This window comes from Catharus ustulatus, chromosome 6 (assembly GCF_009819885.2).
Source record: "Catharus ustulatus isolate bCatUst1 chromosome 6, bCatUst1.pri.v2, whole genome shotgun sequence".
Classification (NCBI taxonomy): Eukaryota; Metazoa; Chordata; class Aves; order Passeriformes; family Turdidae; genus Catharus; species Catharus ustulatus.
Window position 1 is genome coordinate 15,801,182 of NC_046226.1, and position 27,579 is coordinate 15,828,760.

At 36.3% G+C, this 27,579-nt stretch overlaps 1 protein-coding gene across 3 annotated transcripts in view; it reads right to left on the bottom strand.

Moving 5' to 3' along the window:
* The window catches only part of PPP4R4 (protein phosphatase 4 regulatory subunit 4), a 61,117-nt gene that overhangs the window by 11,911 nt on the left and 21,627 nt on the right, over positions 1-27,579 (bottom strand). Inside the window, exons 1-14 of one of the 3 annotated variants that reach the window (XM_033062882.2) lie at positions 23,598-23,678; positions 20,798-20,945; positions 20,021-20,094; positions 18,927-19,033; positions 16,510-16,617; positions 14,423-14,544; positions 12,778-12,900; positions 10,447-10,616; positions 9,294-9,413; positions 6,332-6,409; positions 5,435-5,518; positions 4,136-4,318; positions 3,340-3,445; positions 2,436-2,583 (exon numbers count right to left, since the gene is read on the bottom strand). In XM_033062882.2, coding sequence (XP_032918773.1) covers positions 2,436-2,583; positions 3,340-3,445; positions 4,136-4,318; positions 5,435-5,518; positions 6,332-6,409; positions 9,294-9,413; positions 10,447-10,616; positions 12,778-12,900; positions 14,423-14,544; positions 16,510-16,617; positions 18,927-19,033; positions 20,021-20,094; positions 20,798-20,918 — 1,544 coding nt within the window. In that variant the 5' untranslated portion in view covers positions 20,919-20,945; positions 23,598-23,678. Of the gene's footprint in view, positions 1-2,435; positions 2,584-3,339; positions 3,446-4,135; positions 4,319-5,434; positions 5,519-6,331; positions 6,410-9,293; positions 9,414-10,446; positions 10,617-12,777; positions 12,901-14,422; positions 14,545-16,509; positions 16,618-18,926; positions 19,034-20,020; positions 20,095-20,797; positions 20,946-23,597; positions 23,696-27,579 lie in introns of those variants that run through there. The other 2 variants (XM_033062881.2, XM_033062883.2) reach the window with 2 other exon arrangements.

Genomic DNA, 27,579 nt, shown 5'->3' on the forward strand with positions numbered 1-27,579 from the left:
TATATCATACAGACTAAAAAGAAGAAAAGGAAGCCCTTCTTTTCCCTTCCTCATCTTCCTATTTATGTCTGGAGGCTGCCCCTGCTTGTGCTGTTCAGCAAGTCCCAGTGCCAGGTTCTGCACTGGGGTCACAACAACCCCACACAGCACAACAGGATGGGGATAGACTGTCTGGAAAGCTGCCTGGTGGTAAAGGACCTGGGGGAGCCATTTGACAGCAGCTGAACATGAGCCAGCTGTGCCCAGGTGGCCAAGAAGGCCAATGGCATTCTGGTCTGTGTCATTAACAGTGTGGCCAGGGATTGTCCCCCTGTACTCAGCACTGCTGAGGTCACACCTCAAATCCCATGCTCAGTTCTGGGCCCCTCACTACAAGAAAGATACTGAGGGGCTGGACATGTCCAGAGAAGGGCAGTGGAGCTGGGGAAGGGTCTGGGGCATGTTTCTGATGAGGACTGGCTGAGGGAGCTGGGGGTGTTTAGCCTGGAGGAGGCTGGGGGAGACCTTGTCACTCTCTACAAGCACCTGAAAAGACGTATTGTTGGGGTTGGTTTCTTCCTCCAAATAACAAGCAATAGGACAAGAGGAAATGGTGCCAAGTTCCTCCAGGGGGGCTTAGATTGGATATTAGGAACAAGTTCTTTACCAAATTGTTTGTCAAGCACTGGAACAGACAGCCCAGGGCAGTGGTGGAGTCACCATCCCTGCAGTTATTCAACAGATGTGGTGCTCGTGGATGTGGTTCAGTGGTTGACTTAGCAGTCTTAAGCTAATGGTTGCACTTGACGATCTTAAATGTGTTTTCAAACCTAAACAATTTTGTGGTTCATTCCCTTGATTCTGAGATACTGTTTCTAAACTGTTTATGTAAAAAACGTGTTCATTGCTTTTTATCTCATTAACACCAAAATACTCTGCAGATTAAATTTAAAATATTTCATGCAATTGAGGAAATAAAAATTCCTTCATTTGACCAGACTCTAATAGCATGTAATAGTGACTAGTTTTAACCTACAGAAAGAGATTAAAAGAAACACCAAGAACAATACATGGTGATATTTTCACAGTCACCCAGCTTTGGATCAGAGACAACTCTCTGCCAGACATGGTAACTCTGATTATAAACATTAAAAAAAAAAAATCGTATGAATGCATCTTACAATTTTTATAACTTCAAAATATTTTAATCACAAATTAATCACAATTTTCCATTACCAAGAGTTACACCACACTGCAGAAATCCAGAATAGTATCTCCCTAAGTCTGTTTCAAAACCATCAGCTAACAATGTCTAACCTGTGAACTGCACTCCACTGGAGACAGTGCATTTCTTTTGTACAAAAACAATCCAGAAAAGAATTAAGACAAAATAAATTTTAATGTCAGCTAAGGGATTGCAAGTTCTTTAAAGTTTCCATTAAATTTTGATATTGTATCAATAGAGCATTTAATTAAAATATTTGTTAAGAGGAATAAGCTATTTCAGATTATATACAAATTTAGTTTATTGTTTTAATATAATCCTCTTAATTTAATGACATGAGACATGAATGTTAGTCTATATGTACAAAATGATTTAATTTTTAGGATCCTGCTGAGTTGAGATGTGGTAGTTATACTAAACACAGTATCTGTTTAAACAGTTTCACTTGGTAATAAACAGTATGTGGTGAAGCTTACTGAGTGCACACATGTATGTGCAAATTATGCTTACATAAATCTCTGTGCAGCATTAATATTAGATGTTCAGATATGTTAATGATGACAACGTGAATGACACACATCAGAAACAAGATTAATCACACAAAATATGTGACAAAAAAAGACTTTCCTAATGGTAATAACTGCCTGGTCCCTATCTGTTTAGAACAAAAAGAAAAAAAAAAGCGGTTACTACAAAAGTAACAGGAAAAAAACACTATATAAAAATGAGCAACAGACAAAATTCCTTAATATTATTGTATTGTTTTTCAGTTTTCCTTAACAATGAAGTAGATGCCCTTTTCCATAACATAAAATCTGTTCTAAGTTGTTCAATTCACTGAAAGAATTGCTTGAGCGTTTTACCTTATCTATAGTGACAATGAAATGGATGGGAATTAATGGAGATTGAAGTTGTGTTCTCTCTCAATGCCCATGAGACAGTGTATTACTTTCTTCCCATCTATTGCAGGCTCTCCTCCGCCTCATTGTTCCCTTCACTCCCAAACCCCAGGGCTTTTGATCTATCTCTCAAACACTCAGAACTGACCTGCATCTGGGATTTTCTAGCACCATTTCCACACTCCCCTGCATTTTTAGTACTGGTCATTCTGAAGGCTCTTTACGTTTTCGCTCAAGTCCCATTATTTAAGCAAAACATAAAATTTCTAACATTATTTCTTATTATATTGTTTAAAGCTATTTTCATGTACACTGCTACATATTCTTCATACCTGACATTTGCCACTGGGTCATGTGTAAGTTCAAGCACAGGTAAAAAGAAGTATTTACAGAAGAATGATTTTGAAAACAGTTCCATAATGAATTCACAAGTATCTAAAAAACGAAGTCTGTTCCAGTAACTTTTTCCTTGGCCCAGTTCTGAAAAATAAGAATTTGCAGATATTATCTGTCAAGCTTTCAATGTCAGATAGAAAACATTTCACAGGTTGACCTTTGACTTAAAAGATGATAATCACTGGCATCAAAAGACAATTTCTCAACCTACCTCAATTCTGCCTTTTAGCTAAAAACTAACATTCTGAATTCAATTAATTCTGTCAGTGAGCACTTGAAAAGGCAAAAGAGCAAGTGAAATAGCTACTGTGTTTAAACACAGTCTGGTATGCCTTTCTAACCTTGTCACAGGAGTATCAAAATTACATTAAGGAATGTCAATGGGAACTGTTAAAATTTCTAAGTTATCTTTAAAACACACAGCATACACCAAAACATCAAATTTAGGTGACCGATTAATAAATTAATTTCTGAGATTTATTTAGCACTTCTTATGCCAAAGCCTTGAGAGAATTTTACTTCTACAGAGGAATTCTGCTTGTTATATTGCTGCACCCACAGCTTAGTAATTTTGGCTAAAAGAAGTAGGGTTGGAGGGGTCTTGGCATATTATCAGTTTCTGCATTCTGCATTCTTTCCCAATCCCTTTAGATAAGCTCCAGATACATTCCTCACACATGCGCAGCACATTTTGTTGGTGATAATATGAGCAACTGAACATCTTCCAAGCACAGTCCCTCCAATGATGGAAGGAAATCACACTGAATAAATGTAACTGTAAATAGATCTTCAGTCAAAACCAACTTTCATTTCCCAGTAATCGAGGAAAGATCATCTTACGTTCAATCAGTTTCTGAATAACCTCATGTCTCTGCTCTTGTTTGCGATTGTAGCGCAAATAAACGCACAGAGTCCGAGCAGCTGCTTTTTGGACTGGCAGGACATTCTTGAAAGAAATAAAGGAAACACAATTAAACACATTGGAAAGAATATGACTAAAATACATATAGAATTAGAAAAAATAGCTAAAAAGTAGTCAAACTTTGTAAATTTTGAAATAAATGTCATAATGGAAGGAAGAATAAGGAAGTTTGGCCAATTCATTTGCCCAACTTGTAGATTCAACTATTTTATAAGCACTTTAAAATATTCCATGTTTGCAAGGCATCTTCTGTATTGCAAGTGTTAGAAATAAAACTTAAAAAATCTTCTCTTACAACAGTTTTATTCTTGAATTAACCCAGTAAAATTTCTGACTATAGTTCTAAATGATAATTTACTTTAGAAATGCAAAGTTCTTTCATAAAGAACAAACACAATGTAATGTATGGAATCAGGGAATAGAAGGTGTATTTCAGAGAAAAAAGTTTTGATTTTAGTAGAAACGAACTGATGATGAGCACAAGGAAAGGAAGAAGTCTTGGGTAGGATGAAAATTATCAATCCAAATTTTGCTCCTCAAATGGGGGCAAGTTTTTGGCAAAAATTCTCATTAAAAAAATGTCGCATCTTGATACACCATAAGAAAGGGAGAGTACTTTCATATAACACAGGAAGTACTACATATAGCAAATATCCAGGGGTGTAACTTGCATTAAAAAATAAAAACAAATTAGAAAGCAACAGGTGGGCTCACATTTGTCAAAATGATTGTCAACATCCTGTGGAGAAAACGGTAATAGATCTGATCACTTGATATGATATGAGGGAGACATGCATATTTTTGTAGTAATTTCTCATGTGTTCTCCATTTTAAAGAAGTCGCTGCTCTCTGTTCTGCTGTTGTTAATGCAGGAATCAAGTCAGGAATAGAGAGTAACTAGAACCAGAAAAACAAACAATGATTTTACATTTTCAAGCTGTGCGTCTTGTCACTATGCTTAAAAAGCAAATCACAACAATGTAAGAATGGAAGACTAATCCAAAAGCTATTTCAGTACCTAACTAAATACACTTTCATCTCCAGTGCCTTCTTCTGACAAAGGAAACCTAAACACTGTTCTCTTTGTAACACCCTTTTACAGATATTAAGACCATTATGCCAACTCTCCTAAGCATTCTCTTTCTCAAACCAAATGAATCCCATTTCTCTTTTATCCTCTTAATCTTTGCAGTTATTGTTCTCAGTCCCCTAATTAGTTTTAGTAGGAATTAATTTTAGTAGGAATTATATACCTTTTCTCAGTAGAATTTATAGTAGCCAAGCTAAATTCCCTTTAGCATTAAGAAAAATGGAACAGACTGCCACACCTGACATTGCATTTGCTTTATGTTATATGTATTTACAGCTGTAAACGTGACAAATTCAAATTTTTAAATTACACTGTCAACTTCTGTCTGTTCAGGAAAATAAACTTCTTCAGTTCTTATACTGCTGCAATATCTCCATTTATCATACATTTAGGAAGTATGCTCAAAACCAGCATCCTTTCTGTTCCATCTTGGAGGTGAAGAGTCATGGAATAAACCATCATCCAGAGCCACATACAATTAAATTAGAAAAGGTGGGAGCTGAGTTCAGATCTCTAAATTCAGTGTCTTTACTTCAGGAAATAGATTTCTTTCTAGCAGAAGTCTGAAAATGGCACCCATGAGCAATTGATACATCAATATGAAAAATATTTAAAATAGATGAAACTAAGTTTTGTTTCCACTTAACTGTGGTTAATTAGAAAAAGAAAATGTATAAATTGTTCATTTTCATATTAACTCTAATCTTTCCAAATTTCTTTTTAATGTTAAAGCTTATAAAGTCAACAATCCAAAAAAAAAAAAAAAAAAAAAACCAAAACCAAAAAAACCACCCCAAACAGAAACTTCATCTCTCTCCAAAGCAGAAACTAATCATGAAAGCCTTTTCCTATAAAATTTGTCTGAAATTTCTTTCTATTTTCATTTAGAAAGAAAATTCTTAAAACCCCATGAGAATACCCACCTTGCTTTCTGATCCATTGTTTTCTCCTCCATTAGTCATTAGTTCAAGGATTTCAGGAAGGTGACCTACTAGGGCATCTAACACCTATTTAAAGAAAGTCTGCATGAAAGAGGTCTGTAAATTAACTCAATTCCATTTTTAACTCTCACTAACATATCCCTGCTGGCACCTTAAGTTATTGCTCTCTCATGTTGAAAAAAAAAAAGGAGATTAGTTGCACTGATTAGTTGCATTGATGGCTGATATTTTAAAGCAGTAAGCAATGTAAGCATTACAGGTCTCAGTTTTCATTCGCGTGATCAGATGAGTTTTCTAACTGGCGCAGTCTAACTTACTACTGGAGCACCTGGTATCATAGGAAATGGTGATTTTTTTCTCAAATATAAATATGTCTCTTTTTTCCATCCAAAAAAGTCTCACTATGTTAACTGCAATACAACTGATTCATGTTCTATGAAAGTTACCTGGGACCAAAACTCTTTCTGTAAATCTCCATCTTTGAACCATACACAACTTCTTTATCTCCTCTTCAATTGGACAATAAAAATAAAACACAGTAAAAGACCTTGAATCCTACAAACTATTATTTTAACAGTATAAAACCCAAAGTTTTTTAGAGTTTGTAAGGTAATAAGTAATAAAGCAACTACAACTATTAAGAATTAGTATTTTTAAAGGCTAATAAATTTAATGTGGGTTTACTAAATTCAAACACCTTCCTATTTTCTTCCTTTTTGATCACAGAAGGCTCGCATTGTTATGCAGTCTGTGCTATAGAAGTAAAAGCTGTTAATCATTTCAAATTGTTACTCTACTGTGTTAGTGAAGAGTTATTAAACATGAAGATAATCTGCCTTGATGTAACAAGCAAAAAGAGTTCCAATAAAAGTGTATTACCTCCAGTGACTCATCCTGTAATAGCGTAACCAGTTCTTTATGTATTGTATACACATCAGAATTTAAAAGTTTAGCAACCTAAAAAATGACAGTAAGATAGCAAGGTGAAACATTCTTTAGTTCCATGGTACAACAGTGCTTACTTTACAGCAAGCATGAAGAGACACAGAAAAAAGTGTTTAATATCAGTTTCCTAAAGTTGTGTACTTTCCCAGTGATCACATTAAAAATAAGCTTATATAAAGAACAGGAGTCAAGAAACAGGCCTATTACCTAACTATGAAACATGCTTTTAGAATTAACTCTATTTCACATTTACCAAAAATGTTTTAGGCTGCACTGCAAGGCTAGAAATTTCCTTGCGGAATATTCAAATATTGTAAATTAGGAGAGTTAAGAGTCAGCCTGCTGTATAATTTACAGAAGATAAAACACAAAATTTTCTTAGCCTGTGCTGGTTTTTAAGTTTCCCCAACCTTCTACCCGAAGCTTTCACTCCTCACTTCTTTTGGTTTTTGACTTTGACTTATGTGGTTCATAAGTCTCATGTAAATTTTTTAAAAATACTAGCAGTCCATCTCCATGCTATTTAAAAGGTTTTATAGCAAGTATAACACGAATGCGAGGAATGAGATTTTTCTGCCACAAGAAATATTTAGATGATTTTTTTAATGTTTTTTTAAGCAAAGTGAAAATAAGAGCTTATTTCCAATCAAGACGAAGCTTTAAGGAAATGGTTACAAGGACTTTTATTTTTTGGACAGTAATCCAGCTAGTAGGGAATGCCATAAATTACAGTAAATTCACGAATACAAGCCGCACTGACTATAAGCCGCATCTCTGGGTGTTGGCAAATATTTTGGTTTTTGTCCATAGATAAGCCGCACACGAATATAAGCCGCTCTGTCGTTCGCAGCGAGGACCCGCGTGCAATTATTAACAGAACCGCGGGAGGGCGGGGTTTACTGGCTGAGCTAAGGCTGTGCAGGCTCGGCCCGCTAGGGGCCGCTGATGGGGCCAGGTGGTCCAGCACGGTGCTGCAGCTCGGGGCCGGCCGCCGCTGCCCCTGGGCTCGGTCACCCCGGGTCGGCGCTGCCCCGCGGTGGCAGGCAGGGACGGAGCTTCCCCTGCTCCTACGGCAGCGGCGGCGGGCGGGGACGGAGCTTTCCCGTGCCCGTGGCGCCGGCGGCGGGCAGGGACGGAGTTTCCCCGCTCCTGCCGCGGCGGCGGCGGGCGGGGACAAAGCACCCCGTCGGCTCCCCGAGCCGCGGCAATGGCTGCGCGGGGCTCCCGTCGGCTCCCCGGGCCACAGCAATGGCGGCGCGCGCTTCCCCCCGCCTCCCTGGGCCGCAGCAATGGCGGCGCCGGCTTCCCCCCCCCTCCCCGGGCCGCAGCAATGGCGGCGCCGGCTTCCCCCCCCCCCTCCCCGGGCCGCAGCAATGGCGGCGCCGGCTTCCCCCCCCTCCCCGGGCCGCGGTAGGGGCGGCCCGGGTCCCCCCCCCCCCCCCCCTCCTCCCCCGGCCGCGGTAGGGCCGGCCCGGGTCCCCCCTCTCCTCCCCGAGCTGCAGCAATGGCGGCGCCGGGCCCCCCCCGTCTCTCCCCTGGGCTGTGGCAGAGGAGGAAAGAGAGCTCTCCCGCCTCTCTCCCCGCCCCCCGTTCTGCCTACACGGAGCCAGGCTCCACCCGCGGTGCAACAAAGTAGCGATTTGTAACAATCGCAAAATGCCGACTTTGCAGCTGCTCGGCTCAGCACTCTGGCAGGCACTTCTGAGGTTGTATTAGCCGCTCCTGATTATTAGCCGCATTTCCGGTTTAGGAGCAAAATCTTAGTCAAATTGGTGCGGCTTGTATTCGTGAAATTACTGTACTCAGTTTTGTCTGTCATGTGGTTGCCAGGTTAGGCTATTAAAATTAAATCAACAAGAACTAAATGTACCTTTAGACCAAGGTATATTTTTACAGGCTGTTTTAAATGAGCAAAAATACTTTCCTCATATTCAGGCAGTACCTTAACAGTGTTACACAGCTAAAACAAAATATTATGTAGAATTAGATGCAAATTATACAATTTCAACAATTATGTTGCACTATCATTCATTAAAACAAGATATCAATAGGTAATGAGAACAGGAAATCCATATGTCTTTATTAAAATGGTGGAAATAAAGTCATTTTCCCCTCTACTATTCATTTAAATGTTTTCGGCAAACTGCTTAATTTACCAATTTCCCCAGCAACAAAATGGAATCAAATCTGAGCTCAAAGACTGAAACACAAGGATTCTCAGGGAAATAATATGAAAACATTGAAGATTTCCCTACATTGGTTGCTATATTCAGAAGACTGTATTTTAATTTCTGGAATTCATTCCACATAATTAATATTACCTATGTATTTGTACCTTTTTTAAATTTTATGAAAATAACAGAGTAGAATTTATATAAGCTGAATGGAAATATATAAATACATATGCTGTTACACCTGCATAAATTTCCAAGTAGTTTTGTATTAAATTGAGCATTTCATTTAGATTTCTTCCACATATATATTCCTCACATACACCAGTAAACTACAGTTCTACAGGTTTTCAGGCACAAAAAGGGCAAGTTCCTTTCTCCCATTTGTCTAATATTATTGAAAAACTTCAAATATTATAGTTACTGCATTTGTTTATGTTTGTGGTACTAGATCATCAAAACTTTCTTTTAATTTTGCTCCTTAAAATCTGACCTAGCAATAATCTCTTGTACTCACATGTTACACAACTTTAATAAAATAATGTGTGCATATATGGGGGCTATATACAGACTTTAGAAGGAACTGAACACCCTTGATGAACTAAATAATATCAATAAATTTTCTGAAGTCTTCTTATTTTGGCTGAACAGTCAAAAATACAAGCTTAAAGACGAAAACAAAATAAAATCATGTGAGCATTAACAAAGAACCACTATAGACTTACTTCAAAGAAGCTTATGGCCATGGTATATCTGACAGAAACTTCAGGGTCATGACAAAGGCAGAAGAATATAGAATAAAGTTCTAAATGGAAGTTCTTAGGATCCACAAAAACAATCATGGCCTGGGGAAGGATAAAGTCCTTTATTAACTACACAGCTAAAGGATGACGCTAGCAGAGATTATCAAATGAACTTGAGAGAAACAGGTGCTATTTGAAGGAGAAGTGTAGAGGTTTTGCTGGCCTTGTTAAAATACAGGCACCAAACAAAACCCAGAGTTGAGAACTAGACTGAATTTACTTATCTTCCAGACATACTGCAGGTTGTTTTTCTGAAGATAAGGACGAAAACCATGAGATATAAAACTTCAGATTTATAAATATTGTTAATGTTTCTGTACACTAGCAAAAACTGCAAATGCATACTTCAAAAACAAACAACATTTTAGCAAGCAGCAAAGCAAGAATCTGAATTTCAATATGATTGTGTTTGTACATACCTTGGTTTTGCTCAAATAAACCAACAGATGTCTACCTACATACAGTGTGCTTGCCTTTAAAAGGCAGAGGAAAAAATAGGAGTCTACTGGTTCCTGGTGCAAACATGTTTTAATTGAATACAAATGCAGAATGTCAAAATACAAAGTAGGTTTACAGAAATATTACTGGTGTATTTAAAGATCTCACATAAAATTGAAAAGACTTTCTCTACTCAGGCAGGAACATGACTAAAACATCAACCTGAGCATTCAGTTTCAATCTCCAGCTCCCTGGAATGATGTGACATGCAGCGAATGTGAAAGTGTAGATTCAAGTGGTTAGAAACTGGGGACTCTGTTTCACACACCTTTTCCAAAATCCTCTGTGCTAAGCATTTGGAGAAAATGTGTAGGAAAGAATAAGACCAGTAAACTCTTAGAACACCATTTCCTCAGCCAAAATTTGCCATTAATTTTCTGAGGCTCTGCAAAGAGTAGTATTTCCTGCTAACTCTTTTGGACAGCCTCACTAACTGAAACTTTGAAGGAAAGAGCTAAAATCTAGCTAACAATGAATAATTTGGGAATAACTCCTCTATCACTATCAGTATAGTCCTACTTAATGAACTATATGCACAACACAAATTAATATTCAATCTTATATTAATATTACTTACTGGAAAATTGTAAGCACAGTTCTTCCTCACTGAAATATACTTCTTTTCCTGTTCCAGAGTTTGCAGATGTAGTTGATTATCATTATGCCCATTTTCCTGCTGTAAACCCAGTGTGGAAAGCTTCTTATAAAATTCCAAAAACCGCAAGTGCTGTTCAGGAGTAAAAATGCCTCAAAAAAAGAAGAAAAAAAAAAACCAAACAAAACAACAAACTTTCCTCATTACAAATGCTATTAATAATTTACCCAAACATATCTTCTTTTCAAATCCATCAAATATTTTTAATTTATCCCTTCTCTCTCCAATCCCCCTTGAATCTAGCAGAGTATAATCAGTACACACAAGTACTCACAACAAACTGGAGTAACTAGCAAGAAGAATTCAAAAACTACAAGTACATTAGTAATAAGAGAATAATCAAGAAAAGGCTAATTTTTCTATTCCAGAGAGGGAGGAAAACTATACATGATATGTATCAAGAAGGTTGAAATGCTTAATAATCTTATTTTTTATTTCAAATTCCATTAGTATCATCAGGCTGAGTGCTATTAATAACTATGATAAAGATTTAAGCTTGAAGTAGAGAAGCAACAGGTCAATGGATCTTAAACAAGATGTTTTCAAAATGTGTAGTCAGACATGCTTCATTCCAGTATTCAAAATACTTTACTAGTTGTTGAAATCTTAAATAAGTCAAATAACAGAACAGAAAATGGTTGAAGTGGCACTGATGTTCAATAGCTGCAGAGGGAAAGGACAAGTCATGTAATTAGGTAAGTCAGCTTACTTTCATATGTTTGAAGAAACTGAAACAAAAAAAAGAAATTAAAAAATCTAGTACTAAATGCCAACACACACAAACACCCACATACACCCCCCAAAAAATAGCAGTAGTCAACATGGCAAAAGAAAAACCTGTCAAACTGATTCAATTTCCTTCTAGTATGGGATAACAGGACCTATCAAACAAAAGAAGCAGGAAAGGTCATAACTTTCCCAACAGGGGAACAGGAATGACAGATTAAAAAGTATAAAGGTGCTCCAAAGCTGATTGGAAAAACAACTGAGAGAAAACTACCCATGTACGACTGACAAGACAGGCAACTGTATAAAGTAAGTTCTATCCTAGTTGTGGTACTATTCAGTGTTTTCATTGAATTTCTGGATGCTAGTCAAGAATCTGCTTATTCAGTATTCTGAAAGCATCAACCAAGGACAGAGACTGCTTATTCTTCAGAAGACAGAATTTAAAATGATTTTCAGTAACTGGACATATGGTCTTAAAACTTCAGACTATTATTCCAGTAGAACAGCAGTAAGGTACCATGCTTAGCTTGACCTGCATCACCTGCACGAGGGCAGGAAAGAGGAAGACTAACTAGCTGATGGATTTTTTTTAAAAGGTAATTTTTCATACTGAAAATTGTGAACAGAAATATATCTGACAAGACACATGAAGTAACCCTTTCACTTCATTCAAATGTCCTAAGGACTAACACTTCAAGAAAAATGTGAACTTGTCAGATGGAGTTCAGAGGTGAAGAAAGGTCAGGAATTAGTCATATAACCTAGAGAAAAGAAGACTGGAAAAACATGATAAACACAAGATGGGCTGTCCTAGCTCTGTTTCTCAAAATAACATTTTGACACTGTGGAACAGCCATTTCAAGTAATCTGCAGTGAAGCAATAGTTCCTTTGATAGTCTCTAACATAATCATGAAGGTTCACTTTAAAGAACTGTAGGAAAGATCAAAGGTTTTAGGAGTCTAGGGGGAAATTATAATGCAAAGCCATGATTCTGTGCTCCACAGGTAATACATGGGGAGCAGAATTATCAGGGAAAGTTGTGCTGTGCTCAAGTGAAAATTCAAGCACAAATTATGGGCATAAAAATTGAGTACAGACTTGGCCTCAGCTGCAGCTGGGGAATCCACATGGTATCAGATGCCCTTTCTCCCCTGAAGTTCCTTATGGGCCCCACTCTGCACTGTTCTTTAAAAGGAGATCAAGTACAGAAATAAACAAATTCAACAGCATAATGTTTTCAGAGGCTTCTAGTTTCAAAAATTTGATCATCATAAGCTCCAGAACACCCAAATAAATCAGGCAAACCAACAAAGATAAAGCACCATGTTTCCATCTTTGACCTTGTCTAAACAAAACAAAAACAACAATAAGCAATATGCAGATGGTCACCCTAAGAAGAATTTTCCAAAATCTCAGTGACTACCATTTAATTTGATACACTCATATCAAGATATTTTCCAAGGGGTTCAAATTCTCCACTCTTCCCTTATTTTTAAGATTTTTAAAAAGAAATTAAATCATACCATATAATCCATTGCACAGTTTCCCTAAGTGGAAAGATAAAGAAACTAGGATAGATTCATCTGCTTTGAATGATTTTTCACAGAATGATTTCACTAATGGCAGAACAGTTTGACTCCGATCATCTGAAAAACAAAAGAAATTTTTAGTCAGACATTTGTCAACATTTTAAAAAGAGCACAGAGACTGAACTTCTGCAATAAATTGAGAAAAAATTCATTTAACATTCTCAGGATTACTTTTGGCAGGCACTCACTGAGGGTACAAGAGGTAGAGAAAATGATCCTAAATTAAGTATAGCTTTTCTGTTTGTTTGTTTGCTTGTTTGTTTGCTGTTAGTGAAAAGGCATCCCCCAGTAAAAAATGAGGCAGAGAATAAATAAACAGTGACAACCTTCTCCATTCACCAAGCATATATAGAGAGAAAGAATACTGCAGTATTCCTACAACAAAATTTCCTACAACAGTAGGAACACAGGGAGATCAACACTGAACATGACTGTTGCAGTAAATAGAATATGCTGCAAGTTAATTTTTTTAACCTACAAAGAAGTGTTTAAAAATCTTTTGGTATACAATAAATTCACAGAGAAACAAAATAATTAAGGACACAGGAAAGAAATTAAATAATTTAGAAACTAAAGCCAAATCCAAACACTCTGCATCTTTATAAAATAGCAAATTTTTGAAGAAATTTATATCTTTGGACTTATTCTAAGCAAGATCATTGTATTAAAATGCTTGAGTTTTAAAGGGATCATGACTTTTTAATGGTAGATCAACAGCAAAATTCAGCAAATAATTGTTGCTGAACAAAGTAAGGTTGCCCTGAATAAATATTTTGATATTTGAGAGAAATACTAGGATGTAATTTTGGGTCATCTACCTTCAAAAGTGTTCATTTTCTAGTTCAGCCATGAAAGCAAAACCCACACAAACCCAATTTTTAGAAACATTCCTTAAAAACCTGTAAATAACCCCTGATTGCTTTCTCCAAGCTTCTTACAGTAACTCAAAGCAGTAGCTACAGCAGGGAGCGGGGGAGGAGGAGTGAAGACTGAGAGGTGCAAAGAGAGGCACAAACTTGATAGCATCAATACAGAAGCTCAAAAATTGGAAAATTAGCCTACTATCATACTTACTGATATAAACACTAACTGCTAAAAGTCTATTTACAGTATTCCCCCCAAAACTGTATTATTTTTCTTTTCCTTATCCACTCCTCTATATGCCTTAAATACAACCATTTATTGCAGTAATTCATCACCAAGTTCCTGTACAGTACATTTTTGTTGAGCTAACACTTTGTATTCTGTGTACTAACAGCTCTACATTAATTAATTAAATATTGGCAACACAATATTCCCGTAATTTATACTGATTTTCACTCATTCCCTCTAGGCATTCATATTAGAAACTTGGAATATGATAATTGATTTCATGGACAACTAGCTCACCTCCCTTAAAACTTTCTGCATATAAAGCACTGCAAGACATGAAATATAAGAAAATACAAAGGACAAAGCAATAAACAAAATAAAATCAAATGCCTGAATAATGCCGTCAGAACAAAAAGCATTTAAATACAATTAGAAGATGCACTAGAGCACTAAGAATTGAACTAGCAAGCCTAAATTAAATTCTTACCTGCATCAAACATATCGAGTAGATTCACTAAGGTCTCAAAAGCCGCCAGGCGCACACTGCTGCCCTCATCTCTTGCCAGTTCCACTAACTCAGGAAGCACCACAGTTTTTGTTAGTTCTGTCCTGCAACATGAAGCAAGCAGTCAAAAGAAAACTTACAACGAAACAATACTGCCACTGCAAAACAGAATTCGTCCTTGAGATACTCATTCAGATATTTTTTGGCTAGTCAATAAGAAAAAAGTGACAAAGTTGTAAGGAAATTGAAGATAAATAAAAACCTCCAGTCAATCTCGGGACTTTTCTTCTCTGTCAGCCAAAGAAACATGCAAATTTTAAATGCAAGACTTTATCATTAAAAAAGCATTCAAATTAGCTCAAAATAAATTAGAGAAAATGTAGTCTGAAAAAAATCAAAGGACTCCAGCTATTTCACTGTATCACTAAGAAAATTCTTATGATCAAATATGCTCAATATGATGGTCCAAAGCCAAAATTTAATTAGTATGAGCCATGTTGGATTAAAATGTATGGAAATTTTATACATCAAAGATAAGCGTTCTTTACTGAGAATATCTACTGCTCAGAGAAAATATGATTCTCCAACTAGCCTAAACATTGGGTTTGGTTTAAAGTAGTAAAGAAAGGTTCTGCTTGTCCTATTTTGCCTAGGCATGTATGACCTACTAGCATACTTACAACATAATACTTTACTCCAGGATGCTGAAATGAAAATGCTCAAAATATCCCTTCCAATCAGACTACAGCAGTAACAGTTGCCCCTTTTGTAAGTCAATATAAACAATAATGCTTACCACCAAAGTCATTTGCACCCTACAGAGTTTATTATACCTACCAGCAAATCAAGAGGTGCTAACAGTATTCTTCCAAGCAAATTATTAAAAAGTCAAATAAAATTACGAGAAAATTATAGATCATTTAGCAGCAATAACACCAATTAGTAAAAATAAACATTTGGACTGTTGTCACATTACATCTTCAATATTTACCTGAAAATTTGCTCATGACTGTTTCGTTGCTTTTTTTATTTACCTACTACCTATTCATCCTCAAAATGACACACTGGAATAGCTTCCATATTAAAAGTACTCAATGCTCACCATTTCTCATGAGATTAAATCATCTAAGAGAAGGGATTAAGTAAAAACTACATTAATGCTAAACACAAACGTTGGTGAGGAAAGAAACAAAGGAAAATACACGGAGCAGACCACTAGTTGATAACAAAGCATTTAGCCGTATCAAACCCACTATGCTAAGGTGGGGTAAATTACCAGTAATGCTGCCATTTGCCACTGCCTAATATCTATGATTTTTTAAAACTTTCAACTCCCAGACAGAATAAGTGAAATTTAGTTCATTTTAAAGACACTAAACAGAATTAAGAAAAATTCCTTTCCAGTATGGTTACTTATTATTATAAGATCTAATCCATCTCTGCTGTCTAGCATTGGGTAAGGAATGTTACTTGATAAATTTTCAATTCTGTAAAAGAAGTTACTGCTTTTTTTTATTCCCTGACAAAATAACAGGTAGAGAGACACCTTGAATTTTAAAATATTTGTTCTCTCAGTGACCAACCCTGTGTGTAATTAACATTTTCTTTTATTAAAGTTCCAGACTTTTTCAATCCTATATAGGAATATTGAAGGCCTTCCAGCTTTGAGTAAAAGCTGATACTGAGCTGAAATTTGCTTACAAAAGCCATTTAGCATCCTTTCTCAAAGCACTGCACAGTAATTATTAAAACTGCTAATACTTGACAGAATTTTTAAATAACCAAATACCACCAATGGATAATTGAGATCATTTCAAGAAGCTATAGAGGGAGTCATTATTTACAAAAAACTGTTGGGTTCACAGTTCAGCAATTTTACTGTAAAAGAGAAAGAAAAATCTAAAACTGGAAAAGAGACAACTGCCAAGAGCCAATTACTAAGAACACATCTGTACACTCCAAACTCATTACTGAGTATGCATGAATTCAGCAATTTTATAAGGAGTTTTTAGGTTAACATTTTAGAGAAATATTTTGCATTTAAGATCAATCAGGCAAATTGCACTCACCCTATTCCTCGAGCTACATGTTCCAGCTGCCGACACATGCAAGTTCTAACTTCATATTCCACATCCTGGCACAGTGATTTCACCAATGGAAGAACCTCTCTTTTAATACTAAAAATGTGAATATTTTTAAATTAATATATAATGCTATAAAATATGTGCTACAAACAGGAAAAGGAATATTTACTGTCATTATTATTTGCTCATATTTCATCTATTATTTCTTATAAACTACAAAAATAGAAGGTAGGTTACTGTAGTAGAATGCTGTAGCAGAATGCTAATAACCATCTGCAATACAATTTTGACTTCTGAACAGCCACTGAAAGAATAAAAAGATTATATAAATGGAAATGCAAATCCCAATTAAATGTCTGTAATACCTCATCTTTGAGATGCAGGTATCATCCAAGACATAATTAGGAAGAAAGGAGAAAAAGAATTTAAGATTAAAAGCTTGAATGTTGCAATGCCTTCAGGCAAGCAGACCAAGTATTCATGTAAATCAATGGCAGATACAAAATAAAAATTTTGACTCCTATTTCAGTAAAAACACATATTACAACTTGTGTTTCCCTTCACTTCCCAGGGTTCTGTCATAAGTATTCATAAAATAGCACTATAAAAATCCTTATGTTACTATAAAACTCAAGATAAATAATATGTAGACACTGACAAGCAAATTTTCAAGTCAGCTTGCATAGCCTCCATTCATTCCAGTGAAAATTAATTTAGTTCGTACAGAAAAATTCAGTCTCAAATTTCAAAAATTTCAAGTTTCAAAAAGTTACAGTCTTGGAAGTTCAGCATTTTAGAATACACTAAATTAGGGGCTACATTAAAGAAAATACTTTTTAATCTGGAACACTGGAACAGAGGGTAGAAAAACTAATGTTCCGTGACAAGGACAGGATATAAAATAACCTGGGAGTAACATCAAACACGAAGTTTTTAATTATAGCATAAATTTTATGAGGAAAAACTGTGCCATTCTGTAGAAGAAAGTGAAGATATGCTTATATATTGCCTAATGAGGACAGATATGTCTTCTGGGCCTGTACCAAGAGCCCTTCTGAAAGGGAAATTAGAGTGTGCCCTGAATTTCAGTCTGCCACATTCTAAACCTGTGGACCCAGCTCTCTTTTCAGGCCTCTGAACTGCACTCAGAGCTCTCTACCAGAAGAACAAGATGTCTCAGAAAATTCTGAGTTATCTTCTTAAAATGTAATGGTTGTGCAGGAAAGGTGCTACGACCTGTTTACTGAAATGAGGAGATTCCTGCTCCAGAATAGCAAGGAATCATATTGAAGAAACACTACAAAAGATGTGATTATTATGGCTACTAATTAACACTACTATATTTTCACACAAGATTCCAAATGACCCGTAAAATCACTTATTTCCATGAGAATGAAACAAATAAATAAATAAATAAATGCAACTACTATTTTGACAAAGTCCTAGAGACTTGGAATATAAAATTTGGTAACATTCTAAAAAAATACTACTATACCATTTTCATTAACTTCTGAATGCCCAACAGGTATATTCTAAACAGCAAATGTGGATTTGGATAGTTTCCTTTTGGGTCTTTCCAGTTCTTTTTTTACTCTAGAAAAAAACATAATCTAAAGAAATTTATTCCTAAATGTCTCGTCATATTTCCTGCTGTTGTTCTTTACTGTTATACTGAATTCTTACATTTTGGGACAGATGAAAATCATTATTAGAGTGGACTTCCTCAGCTGGACAGTTTCTGAGGATTTAGTGGCCCACAGTGGATTTCTGTTGTAATTCAGTCGTGCTGTGCCAGGTTGCCTGGATAGCAAACACATTTGGTGAAGTGGTCCTACCTAGGTAAGCTGACCAAGGAATGTACCACACCAACTGCTTTGGGCACACGAGTGACTCAGATTTACTTTCATCATTGCACCCTCTTCTGTCACAGACACTGAATCTAAGGGCTGGATAATATCAGGGAACAGCAGTAGATATACCTACATTTTAATTAGGGATAGAAAAAAACAGATCTACATGTTAAATTTGGTTACATAACAAAAAGTTAGGAATGGAATTCCTCTTTTTATGACAAGAAACTCTTAGGAGGTGAAGTTTTGTTTTGTGCCTGTAAGTTTGCAGACAAATTCACTGTGCAAATTTTCTAGTAAGAAAAACAATATGGAAGAAGGGCATGAAAATGGTATCAATTCAAATCTGTGAAAGAACATACAAACTCAATTTATAAAATGATGAACATCAGCAAGTCTGAACATGCCAGCTAAATAATGAAAGGGATTTTTGAAAAAAAAAAGTATTTCATTTTTGCAATAAAGTCTATTTTTCTTGTAGTAATTTTAGTCCACTAACAAAGAAATACTGGTTTACACTGTGGAATGAAAATATATTGACAGTCTACTTACATATGAGCTTCAAATTTGTTAGCCACTTTTCCCATGATTTTACAACTAACTAAGCGGGACTGAAGTGTTTGAGAAAGCTGTGCTTTGGCAATAAGTGGATTCAGGATCTACATGAAAAAAAAAAAAAGAAGAAATATGAGCAGAAAAAATTTGAGCATTAAATAATTCCTCTTCTTAAAAAAAATCAAGAAAAACATATCCCAAATGTCATTAACCTTTTCACTGAATTAATCAGTACTAACAATAACGACACCTATGCACATTAACAGTCGATTTTGTTTAAATTACATCTTTAAAATTACATTGCAATTAGATTTTGGAGGTGATTAGAATAATTTCTCTGTGATTCTTCTAACCAAATTTTTTACCCTTTAGAAGTTGATTTTTTAAACAGTTCTGGATTTTACTCTTATTTTAATGAGAATCTTTATACCACACAAACAATGATATATTTAAATTTCCATATTGTTTTAAATTATAAACACAGTCAATATGTCTGGTGCAAAGCTTTTAAACTTAACAAAACATGAATACTTAAAAGTGAATTAATTAGCTGACTAAAGGGGACTGGCATTATAACTTAGTGACAGATTTTCTTCTTCTTACATGAGCAACACAGCAAAAATTAGGAGTGTTTGCAGTGCATGAGAATTTTGGTACACCAAGAACTACTGAAATACACTAAGAAATGGATCTCCAGCATTCAGTTCCATTTAGAAGATACTGGAATTTTAGTCCAACAACAAACAAAATGCAGTTTCTTCATGAAGACACAGAGTGAAATACCATCTTGTAAACCAAAACAGGATGCAGGAAAACATGTTATAGAGAATACAAAATGCAGTGGAAGTGTTGCAGTGCAGTGGAAGTGTTGACTTTATTTGCTGAAGAACACTACTCTTTTTAAGGTGACCTTCCCATCTCACCTCTTCACCCATTTGTCTCTTACAGTGTGTTCCACAACCATTACCATTTTCACAGGTATAGAACTGCCATAAATCTGACTGAGATAAATATAAATTACAGGAAAATACAATCTTAACAATCTTACAATCTTAATATTTTTCTTTGTTAGTATGAGAGATTAGTATTACCTCATGTCTGACAGTTTCTTTTGGTAAAGCTTCTATTACAGCAAGAAGAGTTTCTAACCATGCATTGCTGACACCTGTTTAAAAGAAATTAGTTATATATGATGTTTTATATGGTACATACAACAACTAAAGCAAAACATACACCAGTTTTACAAAATTTGCTCTAACATTTTACACACATCTTCAAGCAGCAATATGTATCTGAATCTGTAATCTGAAATATTAACATTCAAGACTTCAGAGTAAGAAGTAGGATAGGTAAGAAGCAGTCTGCCCCCGTTTCTCTTCCCTTTTCAATTCCTATATAAAATTAATTACTGCTCTGATTGCTTTATAAAGCTAATTTCCCTCATTTAGAAGCATATTCTTCTCTTATGCCCACTGAAACTTTCAAGTTGCACATCAAGCCTTTTTTATCTTTGTATTCTAAAATTAGTGTCAAAGAAATTAAGAAAAAATAATCAACACAGAAGAATGTCAACCATCCTCCCTCCATTTTCACAGCCACAAAATGTTGGTACTTCAGGAGAAGCTCAGACTCAAAAACAACTTTGGGATTTAATTCTTCAAACAAAGTGAGAGGTTATTTGGGTCTTTTTGCTACAATCAGAATGCCATTTAATTATCAGTGAAAAGTGGCCATCCTGCAAAAATCTTTTCATTCATGCAAGTCTAGATACGAAGTCACAGTGACTGCACTCACTGTTGACACAGGGTCACTAAGGAAACAAAACATGTAGAGGTGATCAGCCATCAGAGTAGTTGTACAGCCCTGACCTGCATCTCTGTGTTCCAGGTTCTGGAGAATGATGTGTAGGAAGGAGTGGGAGTACGTATGAATGGACACCGACTCCTCTTGCAGAACAGTCAAAAAAGAAACAGCAGCTGTTAACTGCATTTCCACTCCTGCAACATGCAGAACCTCCTGTATAATTACAAATTATAACAGTTTAGAGTGTGAGGCAGAAATGTACTGACAGAACACCCAAATTTTTACATTCACTTTCAGAATTAATATGCAACAACCAGGGTAAATTACAAAATTTGCTGGAAAATTATTTTCTCTTAACAGCAATTTATTGTAGACATTAAATTTTCTTATCATGAATCTTCTAAGGAAAAAAAGTTACTTAAAATATTTTCGTGACTTTCAGTTTCATCAATGCAATGCGTGAATTCTTCTGCTTTACAAAATGAGAGGTAGAAACAGACCAGTCAACAAATGCACTTCTGCTGTTTATGCGCATGAATTAAAAAGAAGTATTTCATTCATTCATCCAGTAAGAGATACTAAAATAGCAGAAAGCAATTTAAATTTTAACCCTTGACTAACATGGAATGCAAATGAAAAGTACATATATATATTCTTAAGAATACAGCAAGATACACTACAATGTTGATCTAGCTAACTAAACATTTAGTACTTCTGAGCTCTGACACACAAGAATGTCATTAATTAGCTTGTCTTTAAAATCATCCATTCAAAAGTCAAACAAAGTTAATATGTTGAAATGAAATTAAATATTACTGTTCTTTTTTTTTAATTTAAAAGCAGGCAATTTAAATTTCAAATTTCAGAATTATGCACGGTCCATGCAGGATGCAATCTTTGACATAGCATTCACTGTAAGTATTAATAATTGTAAATATCTATCAAATAAGTAAACATTCCATTTGTTTACTTTTCCAAGTGTGTCTTTCTATTTCATGAGAAAACAAAAAGTTTATTATTCTACCACTAGAGCTTTACACTCATCTTACAAGTGATTCCAAATTCAGTAGGAGTCTAAAGCCCATATTTCCTACTTAGCACTTTATAGATGTGGTTTTGTTTCTTTTTTAAAGTGCTTGATATGAAAAGAGTTTTCTTAGATCACTTGCCAAAAATCAAAAATAAGCTGGACTTTTAGTTTAAAATATAAATAAGCCTGGATCGGATACTAAAAATAGTCATTTACCATCTAAGTGCATGGTTCTTTACGGATTGGAGTCTTCACTGGGTTACAAACTGGCTGCATGGCCAGGTCCTGAGTGCTGGTGAATGGAATTACACTAATTTCACGATTACAAGCTGCACCATTTTGACCAAAATTTAGCTCACAACCCAGAAGCGCGACGTACACTCCAGAGCGGCTAATATATTAACAAATTTAGGAAATTTCCAAACCCAGAAGTGAGAGCCTGCAAGCGCGGCGGCGCTGCCCATCCCCAATAAGCGCAGCAGCGCTGCATGCCCTCCGCAAGCACAGCAGTGCCGCTCGCCCCCTGCAAGCGCAGCGGTGCTGCCCTGCCCTGACAAGCGCAGCGGCAGTGGCAGCCGGGCACGCCGCTCTCCTGCTTCCTGGCAGCTGCCAGTAAACCCCGCCATGCCGCGATTCTGTTACTATTTGGCAACTTTGTTGCACGCGGGTCCTCGCTGCGAACGACCGAGTGGCTTATAATTGGGTGCGGCTTGTGTACGGACAAAGAACGAAATGTTTGCCAACACCCGGAGATGCGGCTTATAGTCAGTGCGGTTTGTAATTGTGAAATTACTGTACATCCAGTTGGCAGCCAGTCAAAAGTGGGGATCCCCAGGGCTCAGTGTTGGGGTCAGTCCTGTTCAATGTCTTAATTAATATCAGGCCAATGGTCTGAGGTTCAACAAAGGAAAGCACTGGATCCTACCCTGGAGTCACACAAACCCCATGCAGTGCCACAGGCTGGGGACAGAGAGGCTGGAGAGTGGCTTTCCTCACTGAAAAGGTGGTCAGGCATTGGAACAGGCTGCCAGGGACGTGATGGAACCACCACTCCTGGAAATGTTCAAAAGGTATGTGGATATGGAACTCAGGGATGTGGTGAAAATGGTGGTGCTGGGTAAACAAATTGGACTCGATAATGTTAGGGCTTTTCCAAATTTAATTCTATGACTCTAAGCATTGCATATCAGGAAATTTGCTGAGAAAACAGTTTGTGGAATGCCTCTGAGAAATTACCATTTGACTCGGTAAAAACCAGGAAGTTTTAATTTTGCAAATGTCAAACCATTTGTACATGCAAATGTACAATAATTAGCTTATTTTATTTCAAGGAAAATCATAACTTATCTTTCAAGACATGCCTCAGTTTACAACCATGTTTCTTTCTAAAAGGATTCTCTGTGTCCTTGCTCCCACAAATGAAAAATGTAACAGCACTGTGCTGCTTTCCAACAAAATATTTCCATTCAACACACTTCCCCAGACTCTGTCCTTGTTCTGCCCTTGCTCTTACAGCCACAGCCAAGAAAGAATAACGACACCCACCAATTTTGTATTTTGAATATTTTTGGGATTAGAATACCTGTCCATACTTTTCAGGGAATCTGGCTTACACTTGTTCAAAAAAAACCATCTTCAAGAGAACCAAGAGCACTACCTACACACTGTAGATGCTAACACAGCAGTGCAGACCAGAAAATTATGGAGCAGTGCCAGTTTAACAGTTGGACTTGATGAACTTAAAGGTCTTTTCCAACCTAAATATTTCTGTGATTCTATGAATTCAGTTTTCCGTACGTATTTACTTTGTACGCAATACAAGCAGGGTTACTTACCAACAAACAAAGTTTCCAAATAGTCTCTTCCACTGATCCACATAACTCTGGATAGTCATGTGTGAGAACACATTCTCTGGATGTGCCTCCTCATGGACCTCGGGAGACATTGAAATATAAATTTCTAGACTGCTTACACACTCGCCTGCACTGATGTTTACACTCAGAACTGTACAGTTCTGCATTTGGAAATGTATGGGTCTCCTCCTTCTGTTTTCATACAACCCAAACTGAATAACTTACATTTACTTAGTATAAATTTATTTATTTAGAAAGTAATGTATTTTTCTATACATGGATACTCCACAAATTTTCCCTCCAGACTAAAATAGCTCTCCCTGTCTATCTTACTCAGACAAGCGTATTTAATGGAATTTAAGAGTATGAGCATGTTCTTAACTATTCTAATGTCTACAAGGTAAACTCAGGCATCAAAACTTAAAATTTAGAAAGCCTGGTTTATTCCATTAATTGGAAAAAAGAAAATTCTCCTGTAGTTTAAATGCGCATTTTGTCCTGCAACAACAGAATTCTCATGAAAGAATGCTGCAAGTAGAGACATAATCAAATCATTTTAGTAATTGCATTGGTATAATAGAAATTTTCATTTAAGACTAAAAGACACAGAAATAATGGAGATTACAGAAGTTCAAGGATACAATGAGAATGAACCTTGAAATTAATATTAGGGATAAGGAGGGATGAAAATCACCCCACCTTTTCTTAAATTATAAAATCAGCCAAGGAAAAGAAAAGCTTTCAAGAGGAGGTTGATATATTAGGAAAATAAGTAACTGTGAAAATGAGTTTGGAACTAATCAGACAATGCTGAATAAAGCTTGATGTATACACAACAACAAGAATAAGTATGGTTTGCTGCAATCACAGCATTTGGAAAAATGTCTTATTAGTCATTCTGACAGACACCTGCAATCTCCCTCCATCACTTTCGGTTGCAGAGCCCAAAGATGGAAAGCAGGAAAAATACTATTAACATCATTTGAAAAGAACCATTTTGTGTACAAAGAGAAATGCTTGTAAGAATGCCTAAGCTTTCCCTAAATCTGCATTTCAATGACTTCCAAGGTTCATGAGGAGGTGCATGCAGAAATCCAGAGTGGGGTTCTCTGTGCAGAACACATACAAGGATCTAACTTCATTTTAACAGCGCAATTTAAAAAAACCAACTTCCTAATCTCATTCCTACATCAACATCTAAATGATATACTGTATGTTTGTTTAAATAGCATAACCAAAATACTGACACTTTATTTAATAATTACTTATGTATGTCACATTTATTGATGTACTGATTTTATCCATCTCAGACCTAAAACACTTGTGTTAAATATACAGTGTCTTTTGATGCAATTTTAATTTAATCAGATTTCACAGAATGATAAGCAATTTGCATACACCCATTTCTATATTTCTAGAAGTAACCAGGTTTATCAATTTTTCACAAATTAAATACAAATTTGCAACGTTATCAGACTGAACACTCCTTGCATTCATTTATTTCTTCACCTGCTTTACCCTCAGCTCCAATAAAAACATTAATTTTGCTTTGGGTGTCTGCAAGTATGCTAAGTAAGTACACTGGTTTCCTTATGCAATTATATGGTGACAATAGTTTCAAATAAACAGCCCTCTGAAACTACTAGACAATTCACTTTTCATGTGCCAATTTGATTTCACAAATGATTACTCCCAACCTAAAGAAGTAAAACCAAGTGTAGTAATTTAAATCAGTTTATTTCCCTGCAATGGCAGATTACATTTGCAAGACTCTAATCACAGTCGAGTTCAATTCTGCCTTTACAGACTATAAAAGTTTGCATTTAATGGTCAGGATGATTCCTTCAATAAAAACAAGGTTAAGAAAAAAAATAGACAGTTAATAGTTAACAGTTAATGATGTCAAATACTGATTTGCAGTTAAAAGTGCAGTGCAGGTGGCTACAACATCATTTCTATCACAGATAAATAACATTAGATAACAGGACACCATTGAAAAACTGGCTTTATAACAGCATTGTCACAGAAAGGAACTTAATTCATATACATTTCACAAAGTTTCAGTTTATAAAGCTTAAACTTGAAAGGAACTCTTTGATTCAGACTGACCTCATTATATTTTACTTTTTTACCACTGTCTGGAGCCCATTAACTTAGGTTTCATTTAATTTATCATCTAGGAAGGCATCCAGTTTGGGTTTAAATGACACTGTAAGATGAAAACCACACTACTTTTCTCAGTAATTTGCTCAAAGATTGATTGCATTTATTATTAAAGTTGTCTGCCTCGTTTCAAATATTTCTTTCGTCAATTCCTCATGCTTCTTTTTTCACAGTGTTTTCAGTTGAATGTCTTTAATATTATACAGGAAGATACTTCTACAAAGTAACTAAGTACAGCCTGATCAAAGATCACACTGAGATCCAGCTCCCACTATACAAATACTTTCCAGGCTCTAGGCCCCATTCATGCAAATGATCATACTTTCAAATATTTTCTTCATCACTATATAAAAAAACCTTAAAACTAGAATCAAAAACTGTATTCCCATACTAGACTTTTTATTGAACACAGGCCAAGACCAGCACTTCTCTACAGCCTAAAAAATAAGGGTAGAAAATTCCCAGTTTCTTATTCCTCCTTAATTTCAGGAAGAATTCTGCTCTCTAAGTAGAAAACCAGAGGCAAAAATGGATTCAGTATGGCAAGCATAAAAAAATAAGCCAGCTTTTCTTGAAGTCAGTAGGTTGGTTTAGAAAGACTGCATTACGTATGTCAGAATAATGTGGCTGCAACTGCAGATATTTGGTGCAAGTTGAAGGGTTACCAATTTGCACCTTCAAGTCATTCTTCTCAAAGCACTTTTAAACTCACACATATTTAAGCAAAATGCCTATTTTCCTGCATCTTGTAGCACAGAATGCAACTAGAAGCACTTTAATGTTTTCTAAACAATCTGCCAGTCTATACCAGTCCTTAGTGCTGAGGGGAGCTACTTCTTGACCATTTGTTGAATCTAAATAATCAGACAAAAGTTAGAACAGCTCCCCTCAAGAAATAGCTGTCTCCTGAGATCACAGATGTTTCAGGAGGCAACATGTATTTGAGAGGCGATGTCTGATATGCACAGAATGCTTGAGGTTGGAAGGGTCCTCTGGAAGGCACTTTGTCCAATCCCCCTGCTCAAGCAGGGCCAGTTACAGCTAAGACATGCCCAGGCTGCTTTTGAATACCTCCAAGGAGGAAGACAATAACACCTCTAAGCAACCTGTGCCACTGCTCAGCCACCCTCACAGTGAAAAAGTGACTGCTGATGTTCAGCAGAAACCTCCTGTGTTTCTGTTTGTGTGCACTGCAACAACTTCAGCTCTGTCACTGGGTACCACTGCAAAGAACCTGTCTGTGTCTTTCCTTTGTCAGGTACTTGTACACATTGATAAGGCCCAAGCCTCTTCTTCTGCAGGCGTCCTAGGGGGCTTTAGCATTATTAAGTTTTGCATTTGCATTTGTGATTTAGTTTGTTTTTATTTGGCCAAGGCTGCTCCTTAAACCACACCTTAAATGAAGTTGTACGTTTCTTCTGGGGAGGGGTTCATATGTGGGACAGAGTGGAAATACAGAGACAGGTATCTTCTCCACAATCACAGAATCATAGAATGGTTTGGGTTGGAAGGGACCTTTAAAAGTCAGCTAGTCCACCTCTACAGCAATGAGCAGGGACACCTTCCAATAGCCCAGGCTGCTCAGAGTCCCATCCAGTCTGACCTTGAACATCTCCAGGGATGGGGCATCCATAACTCTTCTGGGCAATCTGTTGCAGTGTTTCACCATCCCCATGTTAAAAAATGTCTTTCTTATATCTAGTCTGAATCTATCCTTCTTTAGGTTAACACCACTGCCTCTTCTCGTATCTCAAAAGGTACTGCCAAAAAGTTTGTCCTCATCTTTTTAGAAGCTCCCTTT